At 48.3% G+C, this 14,765-nt stretch overlaps 2 protein-coding genes and 1 long non-coding RNA gene across 6 annotated transcripts in view; 1 reads left to right on the forward strand and 2 right to left on the reverse strand.

Moving 5' to 3' along the window:
• The window catches only part of VAC14 (VAC14 component of PIKFYVE complex), a 71,360-nt gene extending 69,522 nt beyond the window's left edge, over nt 1–1,838 (reverse strand). The window contains exons 1-2 of one of the 2 annotated variants that reach the window (XM_083749897.1): nt 1,323–1,838; nt 476–626 (exon numbers count right to left, since the gene is read on the reverse strand). In XM_083749897.1, the coding sequence (XP_083606023.1) occupies nt 476–626; nt 1,323–1,426 (255 nt within the window). In that variant the 5' untranslated portion in view covers nt 1,427–1,838. The remainder of the gene's footprint in view (nt 1–475; nt 627–1,322) is intronic. The other variant, XM_083749898.1, reaches the window with a different exon arrangement.
• Nucleotides 1,795–3,070, forward strand: LOC310849622. Its single transcript, XR_014567000.1, has 2 exons — nt 1,795–1,921; nt 2,715–3,070. It is a non-coding gene; the product is annotated as an uncharacterized lncRNA (long non-coding RNA).
• HYDIN (HYDIN axonemal central pair apparatus protein) overlaps nt 3,019–14,765 on the reverse strand; it is a 134,379-nt gene continuing 122,632 nt past the window's right edge. For all 3 annotated transcript variants that reach the window (XM_083749879.1, XM_083749877.1, XM_083749878.1), the window contains exons 79-86: nt 13,654–13,934; nt 12,737–12,956; nt 11,353–11,565; nt 10,407–10,570; nt 8,623–8,773; nt 7,263–7,493; nt 5,632–5,856; nt 3,019–4,018 (exon numbers count right to left, since the gene is read on the reverse strand). In XM_083749879.1, the coding sequence (XP_083606005.1) occupies nt 3,530–4,018; nt 5,632–5,856; nt 7,263–7,493; nt 8,623–8,773; nt 10,407–10,570; nt 11,353–11,565; nt 12,737–12,956; nt 13,654–13,934 (1,974 nt within the window). In that variant the 3' untranslated portion in view covers nt 3,019–3,529. The remainder of the gene's footprint in view (nt 4,019–5,631; nt 5,857–7,262; nt 7,494–8,622; nt 8,774–10,406; nt 10,571–11,352; nt 11,566–12,736; nt 12,957–13,653; nt 13,935–14,765) is intronic.

Below are 14,765 nucleotides of genomic sequence, written 5' to 3' on the forward strand. Positions count from 1 at the left end.
CCTTGCCTTTTCTGGCCACTGATGGGAGGGAAGGGAACCTGTCCCCTTCTGACAATGCCAAAACATCCAATAGTGGCTCAAAACCTGGACTTCCTTATTAGCCAAGTAATGTGTGAATAAGCCTAAATTTTGCCAGGGAAAATGGAAGGAAATTGGTCAAAGGCAGCTGGAAGCAGAACACAGCTTGACTAAATGCTTCCCTACATATGAAGATGTTACTTGGAGATATTTCTTAACATTGCACCAAATCAGCATTAGAGCTTAATTATTCATAAAACTTTTTTTTGGAGATTGTGATAAATAATTTTGTAACTAATTTGGAATCCATTTTTTAGATTTCCAAAGTCATCCATCACAGAATGTCTTCCTCCTCTGGAACAAATGTGAGGTTAGAACAGACAGCCTGTCTCCCTTCTAACAGAGGACAAGGGCTCATGTCCTCCTATGGGGTGAAAGAAACAGCAACACCACCTACCTTCCCAAGAGCAATGGAGCAGGCTGCCAGGCCAATAAGCCCCCCTTTTCGACTATGTGGGTGCTGGGAAAGTGCAAACTCCTGAGAAAGAATCTGAATCACATGCTTGATCTGAGCTGTGCTGTTTTGAGCCACAAATTCACGCACCAGCCTAAAAACAGGAGAATAAGAAGGCTGTATCATGTCTCACCAGGTCCATGTCTGGCTCCAGATTAACATGAGGAATATATTTCTTTTAATTTAGCTGGACATTAGCAACCTTGTTTGCCTACAAATGAATCCTCTATGAACAAACGAAACGGAGCCAGAAAACTAGTCCACCTTGCCCAGTTTTGCCCACTCAGGCTGACAAGTAGCTTTGCAAGGTACGTGCAGGGAGAAAGGCTTGGTTTTCTCTGTGGCTGGATAAGGCTCCTCCACCATACGAACAGCAGCCTGCCTCTGTGTCACCTATTTCAGGGCTTGATCTCTATGCCTGGTATGTGGTGGGAGCGGAGAAATACAGGATTGCGAGAAGAGGCGCAACTTCCTCAGAGCTGCTGTTTGTAGATCCCGCTCTAAACCAGCACTCCCGCCCCTGCTCAGGCCTGCTCCAAGACAAGGATGAGGCCCTTCGGTGACAGGAGCAGGAGCAGCCAACGGACCAGCCCTTCAGCAAGGGGAGGCGGGCGCTGAGGAAAGGGCTTTGGCTCAGCGGCTGAAGGCCCGCCAATGGCACCTCAAGGCAGGGCGGGGAAAGACCCTGCCGGGCACTACTAATGCGGCTGCTGCTGCCAGTGCGGTGCGAGAAGGGCCCCCTCAGCGGCCCAATAGCGTGAATGGAAGGCAGCCCGCCCCCCTCGCTCACTTCTCGATTTCCAGCGCCGCCACCTTCCGCTTCTCGTAGAGTTTGTCGTTCAGGGCCCGCACGATGCTCGGCGTCAGCGGAGAGAAGTCCTTCTCCGGGTTCATCGCGCCGGTCGTCCCGCCTTGCCCCGGCCTCAAGGAAGGAAGGAAGGAAGGAAGGAAGGAAGGAGGGGAGAAAGGGACGAGCGGCTCCCGAGCGCAGGAGCAGGTGGGCGGGAAGGAGGCACTGGCGCTGCTGTAGCGGAGGAGGCGCTTCCCCGCCTCTCTCTCCGGCTACCAGGCGGCGGCCATCTTGGTCCAGTCACGTGAGATATCAGGTGCTTCCTGCTTCCCCCCCTTCCCGGCGGTCTCACGTGACAAGTTCCCCCGAGCCGCTTTTCTTCGTTCATGCGGTCCTCGAACCGGCTCCTGCGCGTCACCAGCGATCAAGTGGCAGTCAGGGTGGCGCAGTCCACCTTGAAGCTCGGGGAGGCTTGATAGGGCTTCTCGCCCAGCGCCTTCCAGCGACGCCTCATCCGGATCGGCAGACGCCCCTCTGGGGCTGTGGAGCGGGATCGCCCAGCTCCAAGGGCCAGCAGCTCTCGCAGGTGGCCTGACCTAGTATAAATCACTTTCCTGCCTTTCTGGGCTGCCTCCAACTCAGTGCTGCTCATAGACCCACTGATACAGATGGCTTAAGTAGTCGCCTGCATTTATGTCAGCGGGTCTCGTAGACCCAGCATTTTCCTCACTCTACTGTATAAACTAATTGCCTTCAACAGTTTAACACTCGAATCCCACCTTTCGTCCAAACAGACATTTGGGGACCCCTTTAAAATTCTGGCAAATAATGCCGCTGTCCTAACCCTCTGTTGCAGAGCATTGCTGTAAAGGAGGGGTGGCGAACCTGCAGCCATCCAGCTGAGGAGACTTGGGAGTCCCAACAACTTCTGGAAAGTGCCGACATTAGCCTGCTTAAAGCATTTCAATTTGAAGGAACTTAAATGATGGCATGTTGAGTGAGAAACAGTCAAAACCAAACTTATCCCCCATGTCCCTAAGTTTCATTTGAAAGACTGGCAGCACAACCCCCTCTACCTGTTTATTTAAATGAAAGCCTGGCACTAGGACAACTGTGAGCAGTGGGAGAGATTGTGCTGCTCAATTAGGAATCAGCCACTTGTGGAAATGGCTCACTTTTCTCTATTTGGCCCTAGTATGTTGTCAGAGCCAACACTGGGGGAGGGTAGTTCTGAAGAGAAGCATGCTGGCAAATAGCACCTTGTTGGAAAGCATCTGGGTCATAAGGAGGCCCTGGTCTCCATCACTATCACCAAGAGAAGTCCTGTTATCCCCTCTGGAGTCAAATATTTCACTGGATATTTTGTCCATGCCCTTATATATTTCTCTGCAGCCAGAAGTTCCAGAAACAGATTATCAGGATGCCAGCTGTCCCTCTCAACCTAACCTGCATATTTGCACAGCTGAGTCTACAGACAGGTATGTGACATTATACACAACCCTGATGTCACAGGTCTTGGTTGTTCTGCCTCTCCCACTTTCTACCAATGGAGGGAACTGACAGCTGATTATTGCCATCCAAATCATCTAACTGTTTCCAGGCAACCTGAGCAGACATTAAGCTTTTTGGTCTGGCTCTCTCCCAACCAGATCCCAGAATCCTACCTGCAGCCTTGTCCTGACAAACTTTCAAGCAGTTTCTTGTTTTGTTTAATAACCTTTATTCCAAAATAAAATCTTATGTAACAAGACATTCTTATCATGAATACAAGGCAGAAGCTCATTTTGCACATTTCCAGGTGATGTTTTATGCTGCTGCATTAACTTATTCAGCAGATTCAACACTGGAGGAATGTTAAGGGCAGAAGGACATTCCTGGTATGGTGTGTGCTGCCCTCCTTACACAAGGAGACACTTGGTTTGTTCTGACAGAAATCTTGCATGTTGGAAGCCCTGTATAACACACCCTGCTGTCCTCAGTGCTTTCCTCCCCTCTGTGCCTGCCGCAAGGACAATCACAGAGGGCTTTCCTTCCAAAAGGAACAGAGGCATTGCCAACTTTCCCTTCTCCTAAGAAAAGCAAGGAAGATGCTTGACACAGGGGCTCAAATACCAAAAAGCAAGACAATGCGCTGACCGTCTAGCTCTCTCTCCCTCCTTATGGCAATGCTTAAATGAAACAAGACAACACAGTGGCTCTCCACAGTTTCATTTCTCAGGTGTGATACCCTTTAGATAATAAACCCAGGAGACGCCTGAGCCCAGCCCAGCTGCACGAGGACAAGAGACAACCAGCTTGCTGGTGACAGCGGCTTTGGTGCCACTTGGGTTCCCTTCAAAGGAAACTAGGATGGTAGCTGATTTCTTAGCCTTAATAGTCTCAGTGGCCTTCACAGTGAAGGCAGAATTCTCCACAATGTAGGAGAAAGCCATGGGATGCAAGAAGACATTCTTAAAGGGAATGGATGTGTTGGTGCCAGCCCTGATCTGAATAGGCCCCTGTGGTTTAGGAGGGATTGATGTGCCACTGAGAGGGATGACGTAGTCGCCTCCTATGGCTGAGGAAAGGACAAGTGTTCCCTTGCATTCACCCAACTGGCAAGGCTCGAAGATTACTTCCACGCTGACCTCAGTGCCTCCTAGAGATCCTGCGGGTGCATTGATGACTTTATCCACGTGGAAGTCAGGGCAGTCAAGCTGGAAAGAGAGAAATCACAGTCTGGTTGGTCTGGTGGCTGCAGTTGTACCACAGAGCAGACAAACGTAACATTTCTTATTGACTCAAGTCTTGTCCAGAGGGTCAGAACAAACTCCAGTAAAACAGAACAAACAAACTGGGTTGCATTACTGTTGTGCTCAGGCTCAGTTACTGCTTCCTCTCCCTGGCAAAACACCTCCTGCAATGCCTTTGTCCTTTGGAGCAATGAAGCAATCAGCCACCAACCCCAGACAGAAGAGCACAACCCATTGTACTGGTGTGTTCTGAAAACAAGGAGTCTCCCTGGAGAGGGGAGGGATAGAGGTGGGGGTAGGCCCCATGCACCTAGAGGCATTTCACCCTGGCAGCCTTTGAAAACTAACACAGGCATCGTAAGGCAGATCTCCTTTTCCTTGTGAGAAGAATCCCAACTTGGGCACAGAAGGAAACAATCTGGAGCCTGGCAGCAGCTATTTTTATTTATAATATCCTGGAGGGTGAGATATTTGTCAGAACCCAAAAGGTGAGTAGGTTCTCCACAGTAGTTTGGCCTAAATGACACAGCCTGAAGTGTAGGATGGACTCTCAAAAGTGATGAGGCTTCATGTGCAACAGCAGGAAAGGCAGCAATGTACCACAGCAGGTGGGCAGCCAGGCTTTCCGCCATTTTTTCTTTCAAGACCAGAGGCCTCTTGCTTTCTCAGTTGCAAATTTGCACTGCACTGCATTGTCACGTCCACCCTTGCCTTCGTGCTGCCTCAAACTTTTTCCACTTCCTCTGCAATTTTCATTTGCCTGGCAGCAAGGGGGAGACTGATAGAACTCCTTGCATCTTCTGCAAAGAAAAGTCAAAGTTTCCTCGTGGAGAACTCCTCACCTCATCCCAGTCACACACATAAACAACCATTTGACTGCTCAAGTCAGCCTGGGTTAAACCTATTGAGCAGGGAGAGGGACCCACAACCAGCTAGCACAGATTTCAGCTATGTCAGAGCCAAAGTCCAGATAAATTTAACAGCCCTTCCCCACCCTTGCCATTGTCTGCTGGGAGTGGGTGGCACACACAACAGAAGGGTCACAGCTCAGGACAGCAGAGCAAATGCTTTGCAAAGAGTCAAAGAGACTTGGGAATCTCACTTCAAACCCCGACTCAGCTAGTGTCGCTACCTCTCACAAGTAGGATTGTTGGGATGGGATGGGAAAGAACTGTGTATGCTACCTTGAGGTGTTTGGAGAAAGGCAGGGTATAAACATCATAAAGTAAGATATGCACATGGTCCCTGCTTCTGTCCCAGGCTGGGAAATACCTTTCTCTGCCTGCAAAAGCAGGTCTGACTCAGCAGAAAGCAGCTCCAGAGGGATGTTCACATGCTTTCCAGCTAGTTGGGAAGAGAAGCTTGTTGGCACTGTGGCCAAGATGGGGTGGGAGGAAGCATTTTGCTTCTGCAGGCCTGTAGCAAGAGCTACAATGCCACAAAGGTGTGGCAGTATCATAAGCTAGTGGAGCGGGATGATGGGAAAGTTGATTTGCCTACAAGCAAAGGCTACCATGGGTGAAAGCTCTGTGTCTGTCCACTTGGACCAGAAGTGGCATCACAGCAACTGGAATCACCTTGGTGGTGTACTCGGTCTTCTGACGAGTGTAGTTGACAAACTTGGCGAAGACAATCTGGCTGCTGCCCAGCATGGCGCAGAAGGAGAGGGCTTTCTCTGGCCGGGCTGGGGTGGCTTTCAGGATCAAGTCGTATTGGAAGGAGCCCAGCTCATTGCTGTAGAGGGACAGGCGCCCAGTAACTTCTCCAGGCCTCATTGGTTGGAACTCAAACACAAGCACCCCCTGAGAAAAGAGGGGAGGAGGCAGAACAAGCAACTGGTCAAGAAGTGGAGGGGGATTTGACAGTCACTGACTGACTGGCTCCACCCAACTCCCTTTCTCTGCAAGAATGAATGTTCAGCATCCATGGCCAACACTGGGCAGCAGCAGAGAAGGGAGAGCATGTGGAAGAGCAGAAGGGGCAAATTCTGGCAGGTTCAAGAGCAGGGTTGGGACAGAGGCACCACAGCCAGTGGGTCAACCTAGAGACAGTTGAGCAGCAGGCAAGCTGATGAGGGTGGTAGGCTGGGAGGGCAGCATGGAAGGCAGGCAAGGAATGGGCAAGAGAATAGGCAGGCATAGAGAGTTAGTATGGCATAGTGGTTAAAAGTGTCAGACTAGGACCTGGGAGAGAGCAGGTCTCCCCACTTGGCTATGAAACTCACTGAGTGGCCTTGGGTCACTCACAGACTCTCAGTCTAACATACCTCAAATAGTTATTGTGGGGATTAAATGAGGGAGAGAACCATGTATATCATCCTAGGCTCCTTGGAGGGTAAGGTGATAACAGAGAAATCACATCTCTAGAGGCCAAAATATTCCCATTTTCAGTTGCGCTGGGTCACTTTCTGTTCTACAGAACAGTATGGACTGTTGAACAATGCTAGTAAATCCCTTTTGACAATCTAGCCAGTGACAGCCAGATCAATGCCAAAGGTCCTGGCTGCCTGATGACTCTGGGAGGGGCAGGGGACAGGAGGGCATTCCACACCTTGGAGGTGTTGGAAGCAGCAGCAGCAGCAGCAGCAGCAGCAGTGACATTTCCCTTCCTGTGAGGAGCTTGTTTTCATCTGACAGTAACTCGTGAATTACCTCCCCTTCCTTATCATGCTGCTTTCAAAATGTGAAAAGAAAGTCAACCAGTCCTTCCTGCAGGCAGAATGCACACATGGGGAAGGAGGGAGCATCTCCACAGGAGAACGCCGGAGGGAAGGTGAAAGGGTTTTTTAGAGGCCTGCCATAAGGAGACAGTGGGAGGAAAAAGAGGGTGTGTGAGGGAGCAGGAGAGAAATGGAAAAAGAAAGAAGTCCTGGATTCCTCAGTGAAGAAGGACGTATGAGGGTGAGAGATTTGTGCCAGCTTCCTTCAGCAACTTAAGGGTAGGACTAAAGTTATCCCAGGGATTGTATCAGGTCTGAGCCAGGCTCCAGGCCAGACTGCAGCAGGTGGGAAATCCAGATTTACTATTTTAATTATAATTATATTATTATATTTATATACAAAGTGGAACCAAAACATTTTAGGGAAAGGAAACAATCACCCAGATGTAGTTCTGCTGACTGCCGAATGACAGCAGAGCCGTCTTGGCCATTGCTAGGTGAGGCAGTTGCAAGACCAGGCTCTTGGCCACTTCAAAGGCAAATTCATACCTCCGACTGAGCTGGGACAATGAACTGGGGGGGAATGTTGATGTCTGGCACTTTGCAGTCAGTGTTGAAGGTCACTGGGACATGGAGAGGGTTTTCAACCTTCACAGAAGATGAGGTGCTTTGCCGCACGGGGGTCATCAGCTCAATGGTGCCAAGTGGGCCACATGGGATGACCTTAAAAGTCACCAAATAGAACAGGAACTCCTGAGTCGTTTCATTGCGGAAGGTCACCTGCAGAGGTAAGGAAGTGTCAAGGTCAGGAGCTGCCATAGTGGTGACTCCATTGCAGGATGGAAATCCATTCAGGTCAGCTTTATCTTGCCCACCTTTTGCCAAAACACTGCGCAAAACTGAGCACCCTTGCTTTTCCCAGAAGCACTGAGCATTCAGACTGCTTAGTGCAGGGCAACTGAACTAGTGTTGGAGCTCAGCATCACTGAAACTATGATGAATTGCAGTTCTTGCCAGCAGTGGCTGGGCTGCTCTCAGAAAAGGAGAAATGCAAAATGGTCAGGTGACTGGAAAGGATGGCAATGAATTCTCAGCCTACACAAGACAGCAGATGTAGAGCCTGAGGGGAAATGATTCCAAAGCATTTGATATTGGAAACTTTTTCCTTTTCAGCTGTGCACCAGGGATAACCAATGTGGTACCCTCTAGATGTTTTGGACCACAACACTCATCAGCCCTAGACAGCAAAGCCAGCAGTCAGAGATACTGGAAGCTACAGCTGTTTGGCACTGTTTGGGAGGAAGGGCAGGGTATAAATGTAATAAATAAAACAATAAATGGTCCACAACACCTGGGGGCACCCTCACTGCGAGAAGCCAAGTTACAGGGAACCAGGCAGAGGGCCTTCTCGGTAATAGCACCCGCCCTGTGGAATGCCCTCCCACCAGATGTCAAAGAGAACAATAACTACAGACTTTCAGAAGACATCTGAAGGCAGCCCTGTTTAGGGAAGCTTTTAATGTTTGATGCATTACTCTATTTTGGTATTTTGTTGGAAGCCACCCAGAGTGGCTGGGGAGGCCCGGCCAGATGGGTGGGGTATAAGAAATTATTATTATTATTATTATTATTATTATTATTATTATTATTATTATTATTTGAGTTGCCCTTCACCCATTTGATACAAAATGCCTTTAAAAAACCTGCAGAACAGGTATGGAAATCCCTTGTATGGAAATCCCTGCAGCCCAGAAAGGGGCTGATGGTGGATTAGCTGCATCCCCAAATGCTCTGCTGAGCAGGCTGTCCTTAAACCTCCACTGATGTGGTTCTTATGAATGGGAGGGATCCTTCTACTTCAGGCACCCTCAGAAGGGCAAAGGGGATAGTGTTCGGGCTGGGTATTTACCTTGGCACTGTACATGCCTTCCCTGTAAGAGAAGAAGGTGAGCTTGTGGTCCTTCTTGGCAGCAGTAGGCACATCCACATAGTCCAGGGTCTTCAGTGTGGTGGTCAATTCCAGCCTTTCAGGCTTCAGCATATCCACTGTCACACGGAATCTGTCAGAGGAAGGAGAGTCACCACATTCACCCTCTAAATGCTCCACAGGGACTAGATGTGGAATGTTGGCTGTGGCTGTGCAGACAAAGAGAGGCCAATTTCTCCCCAGCTTTATCCACTGAAGAAAAACACCCACAAGCAAAGAACTGTCTTCTGTTACAGACAGGTAGCCGTGTTGGTCTGCCATAGTCAAAACAAAAAAAATTTGGACCACAACACTCATCAGCCCTAGACAGCAAAGCCAGCAGTCAGAGATACTGGAAGCTACAGCTGTCTTTAAGGTGCTACTGGAAGGATTTTTTTTTGTTTTAACTGTCTTCTGTATAATTTGCAGCTTTTCAACTTTTATTCAAGCAAGTTAAAAAATAAATAGCTTAGCCTCTTCAACTGGGTCATGGGCAGGGCCAGGTATGCAGACATTTAGCAGGAAATCATATTTATTCCAATGATATGAAAAGATTCACTTACTTGTTTCTACAGATTCAGCTGGTGTTAAAGGCACAGGGCAGCCATTACTACTACTACTACTACTACTACTACTACTACTATTGAAATTTGTATTCTGCCCTATACCCAAGATTCTTGTCCGATTCCATAGCATCCTAAGTCTTTAGTTTGGGTTTTCTTGGAAGAGAAATATAATATGGACTTGCTGGAGCAATATTCAAAGGTGGGATTTGATTGATGTGACCACAGAAAGTAATAGAGAAGGAAAAGATGAAAGGAGGCTGAAAGTCCATTTGGGGGCAAGGTGTTGACTTCCAACTTGGAGAAGCACTGGAGAAACACCACCCCCCACTGCAATTGTGAAAGGAATATATTCATTTTGCTCCTGTGGCCCATCACAAGCAGTATAGTCTTGATGGGGGCTCACCAACCTGACTCAAAAGAGTCACATTTCATTGCACAGCTGGACCATCTATCTCACCCATTTCATCGTCCTTCAATATATTTCTGCTTAGATATATCATCATCAGGCATGAAACTGGTGTGGTTAGGGGGTAGGAAGAGTTTGAGCAACATTTGGGGTGCTCAGAACCACCTCTATAGAGACAATGTTCATTTTATGTGGACCTCAAAGTGTATAAGGTTAAGAAAGGCAACTGCTGGGAGCTCTGGGATGTATTGCAGTTTCCTCACATAAAATAGAAGAAAGACAGGTGGTGACTCACTCAGAGCTATACTGTTGCCCTGGATTTAGGAGGAGGAGGATGTAACAAAGTGAAAATTATTGTGCCATACAGTGCAACCAAACTGCAAGACCTAGACCACAGACTAGCCTAGCTGCTGCATCCTTCACCAGTGTTGCCCAGGTTTTTGAGGTATGCCTGGCTATAGATCCTTCCTTCCTTCCTTCCCACTTCCTGATGTGGGAATAAGTCATAGCCTGCATGGAGCTCAACACTGGTCACTCCAGAAGTCTCAAGGCTTTCCTTGGACTGCAACCAAAGCTCACCCAACAGAGTGCAACTCTCAGCCACTGGAACTGCAGAATCCTGGGAGCATGGCCTGTAACAGGTTACTGACAATGGATGCCAAGGCACACCTTGAACTGTAGAATCCTGCTTGGTACTGGATGGAACAGAAGCTGCCAGTCCCAACCCTATGACCCCCCTCCCCCGTCCCATTTACCTTTGCGGCTTGTTTAGCCAATTGGAGATGGGGAGAAGTTCTGTGTAGAATGTTTTGCATGGAACTTCTCTTATGATGTTCCCAGCAGACTTTGGAGGCTCTGCGGTGCCTTGCAGGAGGTACAGCAGCCCCGTCCCATCCGGGAGGGGGAAGAAGATGGACCCCTAACAGGCAAGAGGAGAAATGAGAACCTCAAGATACACACATGACCTGACCAGATTTCTCCTGTGAAATGTGGCTGCTTTGAAAGATACTAGGAAAAGAAGATGGTCCTCAGGCCACCTGGCATTTGCAACAGAAAAACAAAACAGCTGCCTTCTGGAAATGCCACTCTCTGGAGTAAGCTCACCATGCTTAATGCAACATAGCAGAGCATCAAATGAAGCTGCAGAGGTGCTTCTACAGCTAAAATACTTTTAGCTCACCTAAAGTAATGAACCGAAGTTAGTCAGATCCATTAACTTCAATGGTTTCATTGAGTATGACTAGCATTGGATCCAACTCTTAGTTTTGTGTTCTTTTAGTTTAATGTTATTTTATCTTTAATTTTTTTAAAAAAAAATATTGTAATCCTTGGCCATGAAAATCACTGGGTGACCTTAGGCCAGTCACTGCCTCTCAGCCTGACCCACTTCAAAGGACTGTTGCGAGGATTAAATGAGGAAGGAGAGAACCAAGTATGCTACCTTGAGCTCCTTGGAGAAGTAATGTGTGATATAAATGCAATAAATAAAATATTTCTTTTTAATAATTACTTTAAAATAATTATTTTAAAACAATTGGCTGATAAAGGTACATGGGAACTTTGGGCTGCCAATAGAAAGTCTCCATAGAGAGAAGCCCGCAAATCTAGTTCAATTCCCTAGCAATTCTGATCTGAGACCCAAAATATCCTCTCTGTCCCCCCCCCCCCCGCCCGGCATCTTTGCCCTTTGTTGTGAAATACCTGGTCCTTCTTGTTGTCTGAATTCATGGCAAGGGGTTTATAGGTGACTTCATATGGCTTGTTTTGCTGGTGGGCTTCTACTCTAATGAACTCTGGACCCTTCCATTGCTCCCCTTCAATGATTGGCCGCAGGGTCCATGCCTGATTGGTCTTGTTGGATAACATAATGGTCTGTGTGTGCTTTGCCCGCACCTGACATGTGAAATTCACCACCTGAAGAGTGAAAGGAGGGGACGGAGAGTGTCATAGTTTTTTCCTATATGGTCAACACACTTGAATTCTGAACATGTTCCGGGTGGTTTTAGCACATTCAAAACTAGGCTGTCCAAGCCTCCTTTTCTTCAGAGCTGTTTCGGTACTGGTTTTCTGAATTTCACCTTGCTAAATAATTTCCCTTCACAAAGAGGAAAAAGCTCTCCAGGGCAGCTGACTGAAGATGGGAATTACACTGGGGAAGCAAGAGTTCCAGTGCACCATCTCAAAGAAAAAAATAAATGGGTGGACTGGAGGTGGTGGGGTTGTTGCCAGTCTTTCATAGTCTGGAGTCACTTAACCTTGGGCCCTCAGATGTTCCTGGACTCTACCTCCAATCAGCTGTAGTCAGTAGAGCCAGAAGTTGAAAGATGATGTGAGTTGTAGTTCAACAGCATCTAGAGGGCACCCAGTTGGGGAAGGCTGGCTTAGAGCTCAAGAGCCCACAAAGCACATCTTCCCCCAAGCACAAAAAGCATTTGCAACTGGCATTTTATCACTGGGGGACATTTTGAAGACATTTGAGTTGCTACATCTGTATTACTCCTTATTTGGTAATTCAGGGATAGCTACAACATAGTGTCCTCCAAATACTGCTACAATTTCCATTACCCCTGGCCATCAGCTATGCCCTCCAGATGTTTTGGGACTACAACTCCCATCACCCCTAGCTAACAGGACCAGTGGTCAGGGATGATGGGAATTGTATTCCCAAAACATCTGGAGGGCCGAGTTTGCCTATGCCTGAGCTATGCCTACTGAAACTAAAAGGCCTCTGTAGGTTGGATACAAACAGTTTCCCCAAATAAAAAGTGTATGTTGCAGGTTATTGTGGCAAGGATGGAGATAGCCACATCCAACCTTTATTTTTTAATAAACACAAAAGAACAACTAAAAGGAGAGTGCTGGGACATGGCCAAATGGGGGGAGGGGGATGGAAGGATAACTGTATTTCAGTTTTGCATGGTAGTTCAGGGAGTGCAAATCTCAGAGGTTTCACATCCAAGTCTGATCCAAACACATTAATCCTCTGTCCAAATATGCAAATACAGCTGCAGAGAGTGTTCCACAGGCTAGTCACATGTGAGACCTGCCATCCCACGAAAACAGTCCTGCTGAGGAGGTTTTGTACCTCTTTGACCTGGGGGACTCCCACACAGCATCCGGTGAGCATGAGCTTGAGCGGTTCTCTGCCTTGGATGTGACACTGGAGGTTCTCATAGCAGATGTCCTGGCTCTGCTCACAGGGGTGGAAAGTCACTTCAAAGAAGACGTCCGTTCCTGGGGAAATGTAGCCTTCCACTGGCCTAATGGAGAAGTCTGGCTTGAAGCGCTTGGCGTCCCATTTAAATCTTTTCACGAAAAGAAAAAGAAGCATTTCAGCAGGAGGGTGAAGGACAACCCAGGAAGCCCCTTTGCTCTCGTTTCCTCCATGCTTCCTTTCTTAAGCCATTTCAAGAGGCACATTTGGAAGAGAAAGACAGAAGGCTGACCTGGGAAACCTGGGAAGACCAAACCCACTGGCTGCAGATTGCTGATCTCTAGTGCTGAGAGTTGCTGCCATGCAGGGAATTGGAGGTATTGTAATAGACACAATCTATTAGAGATACCTCCATTGGGGTTGGAAAAATACACATTTTGGATTAGCCCTTCTGAAGATGGTTGGTGCTCCACGGAAGGGCTACAGAGAGGAATTACTGAAAAGGAGTTGATGCAGCCACAACCCCCTAGTGACAAAGACAGTGGGAGGTGATGGGGGAAGGATAACAGGATTGGAAGGAGACTCAGGTGAGTGGCATTGCCCTAACAGAATCCTGGGTTACTCAAAAATGTGCAAAAGTTTTTACCACCTGAAGCTGGCCCGGTGGACATGGATTTACTGTCCTGTTTCTTCTCTGTTTTGTTTTGCCTTTGACACCTCTGGAACAAGTGAATGGCCACTTAAGCCAGGACTTGAAGGGAGGAAGACCAGCCTTGTGGAGCATAAAGGATGGTGGAGTGGGGTGGGGAGGGAAGGGAAACTCAGCCAGAAGGACTTTCTCTGTTTACCCCACACCGATGTCTCCTGTGTTCTGCATCATGATGCGGCGGGAAGCCTGGCTCCGTAGCACCACTGCTCCAAAAGGGACATGATCCTGGTCCAGACTGACTTCGATGCCCTGGCTGCAGCCTTGCACCACAAAGAGGGAGCGCAGGATCCCATGGCACTCAAGCAGGACCTCCTCTTTGAACGGCAGGATGCGGCTCTTCGGGGCAAAAGTCAACTCCACGTGGCATGTGCCTTCTTTGGGCTTCAGGGTTATTTCATTGCATGGAGTCATGGAAAGAACCTGCCCAAGAGAGATGGGACTGAACACTCCCTGGACCAGACATTGCCCCAGATAACTCCAAGGGGCTGCTTTTCTCAAGCAAGTCTGGTAGATTTGGTGGCTAAGGTTGCCACTTTTTTCACTGGCAGAACAGCTGCATAACAGGCATATGTATGGCTTTTGCACCATGAATACGTAATTAGTGAAGGGCAAGCTCTTCCTGGATTGATTTAGAATAGACCAGGGGTCTGCAACCCGCGGCTCCGGAGCCGCATGTGGCTCTTTTACACCTTTGCCGCGGCTCCGGGGCGGATACTAGCGAGGGGAGGAGGCGCATTGTGCGCCCTGACACTCCCCACTGTGACGGGCGCTGTACTGGCTGTGATGTCGCATGGGGGCGGTGCGTGCGTTAGTCACGCACTGTCCCGACGTCACCTTCCCACCCGCTGTCAGATCGCGGCTCTGGAGATATATTTGTTTTAAATGTCGCAATGGTTTTGCGGCTCCCAGTTTTTTTTCTTCTTCGGAAATGGGTCCAAGTGGCTCTTTTTGTCTTAAAGGTTGCAGACCCCTGGAATAGACCTACCCCAAACAAATTAAACTTGGGTCCCATTCTGAGGTAACACCCTCTCATGCTCCTGATAAACAGGCCTGGAATCGCCACCTCAATGCTTCACTTTTTTCCAAACTCACTTGCAAAATGTTGCAATTAGGAGGACTTAACCTTATTCCCAGTGCAAAGATTCATGGGAGATGTAGTTCCATGGCTCTTGGTGCCCTAGTAGACCCATCAGGATCCATGGATACTACATACTTCACAGAACACTAGGATGTCTTTTCAACAACTGTTAA

The sequence above is a fragment of the Podarcis gaigeae genome (assembly GCF_964106915.1).
Source record: "Podarcis gaigeae genome assembly, chromosome: 8".
Lineage (NCBI taxonomy): Eukaryota > Metazoa > Chordata > Lepidosauria > Squamata > Lacertidae > Podarcis > Podarcis gaigeae.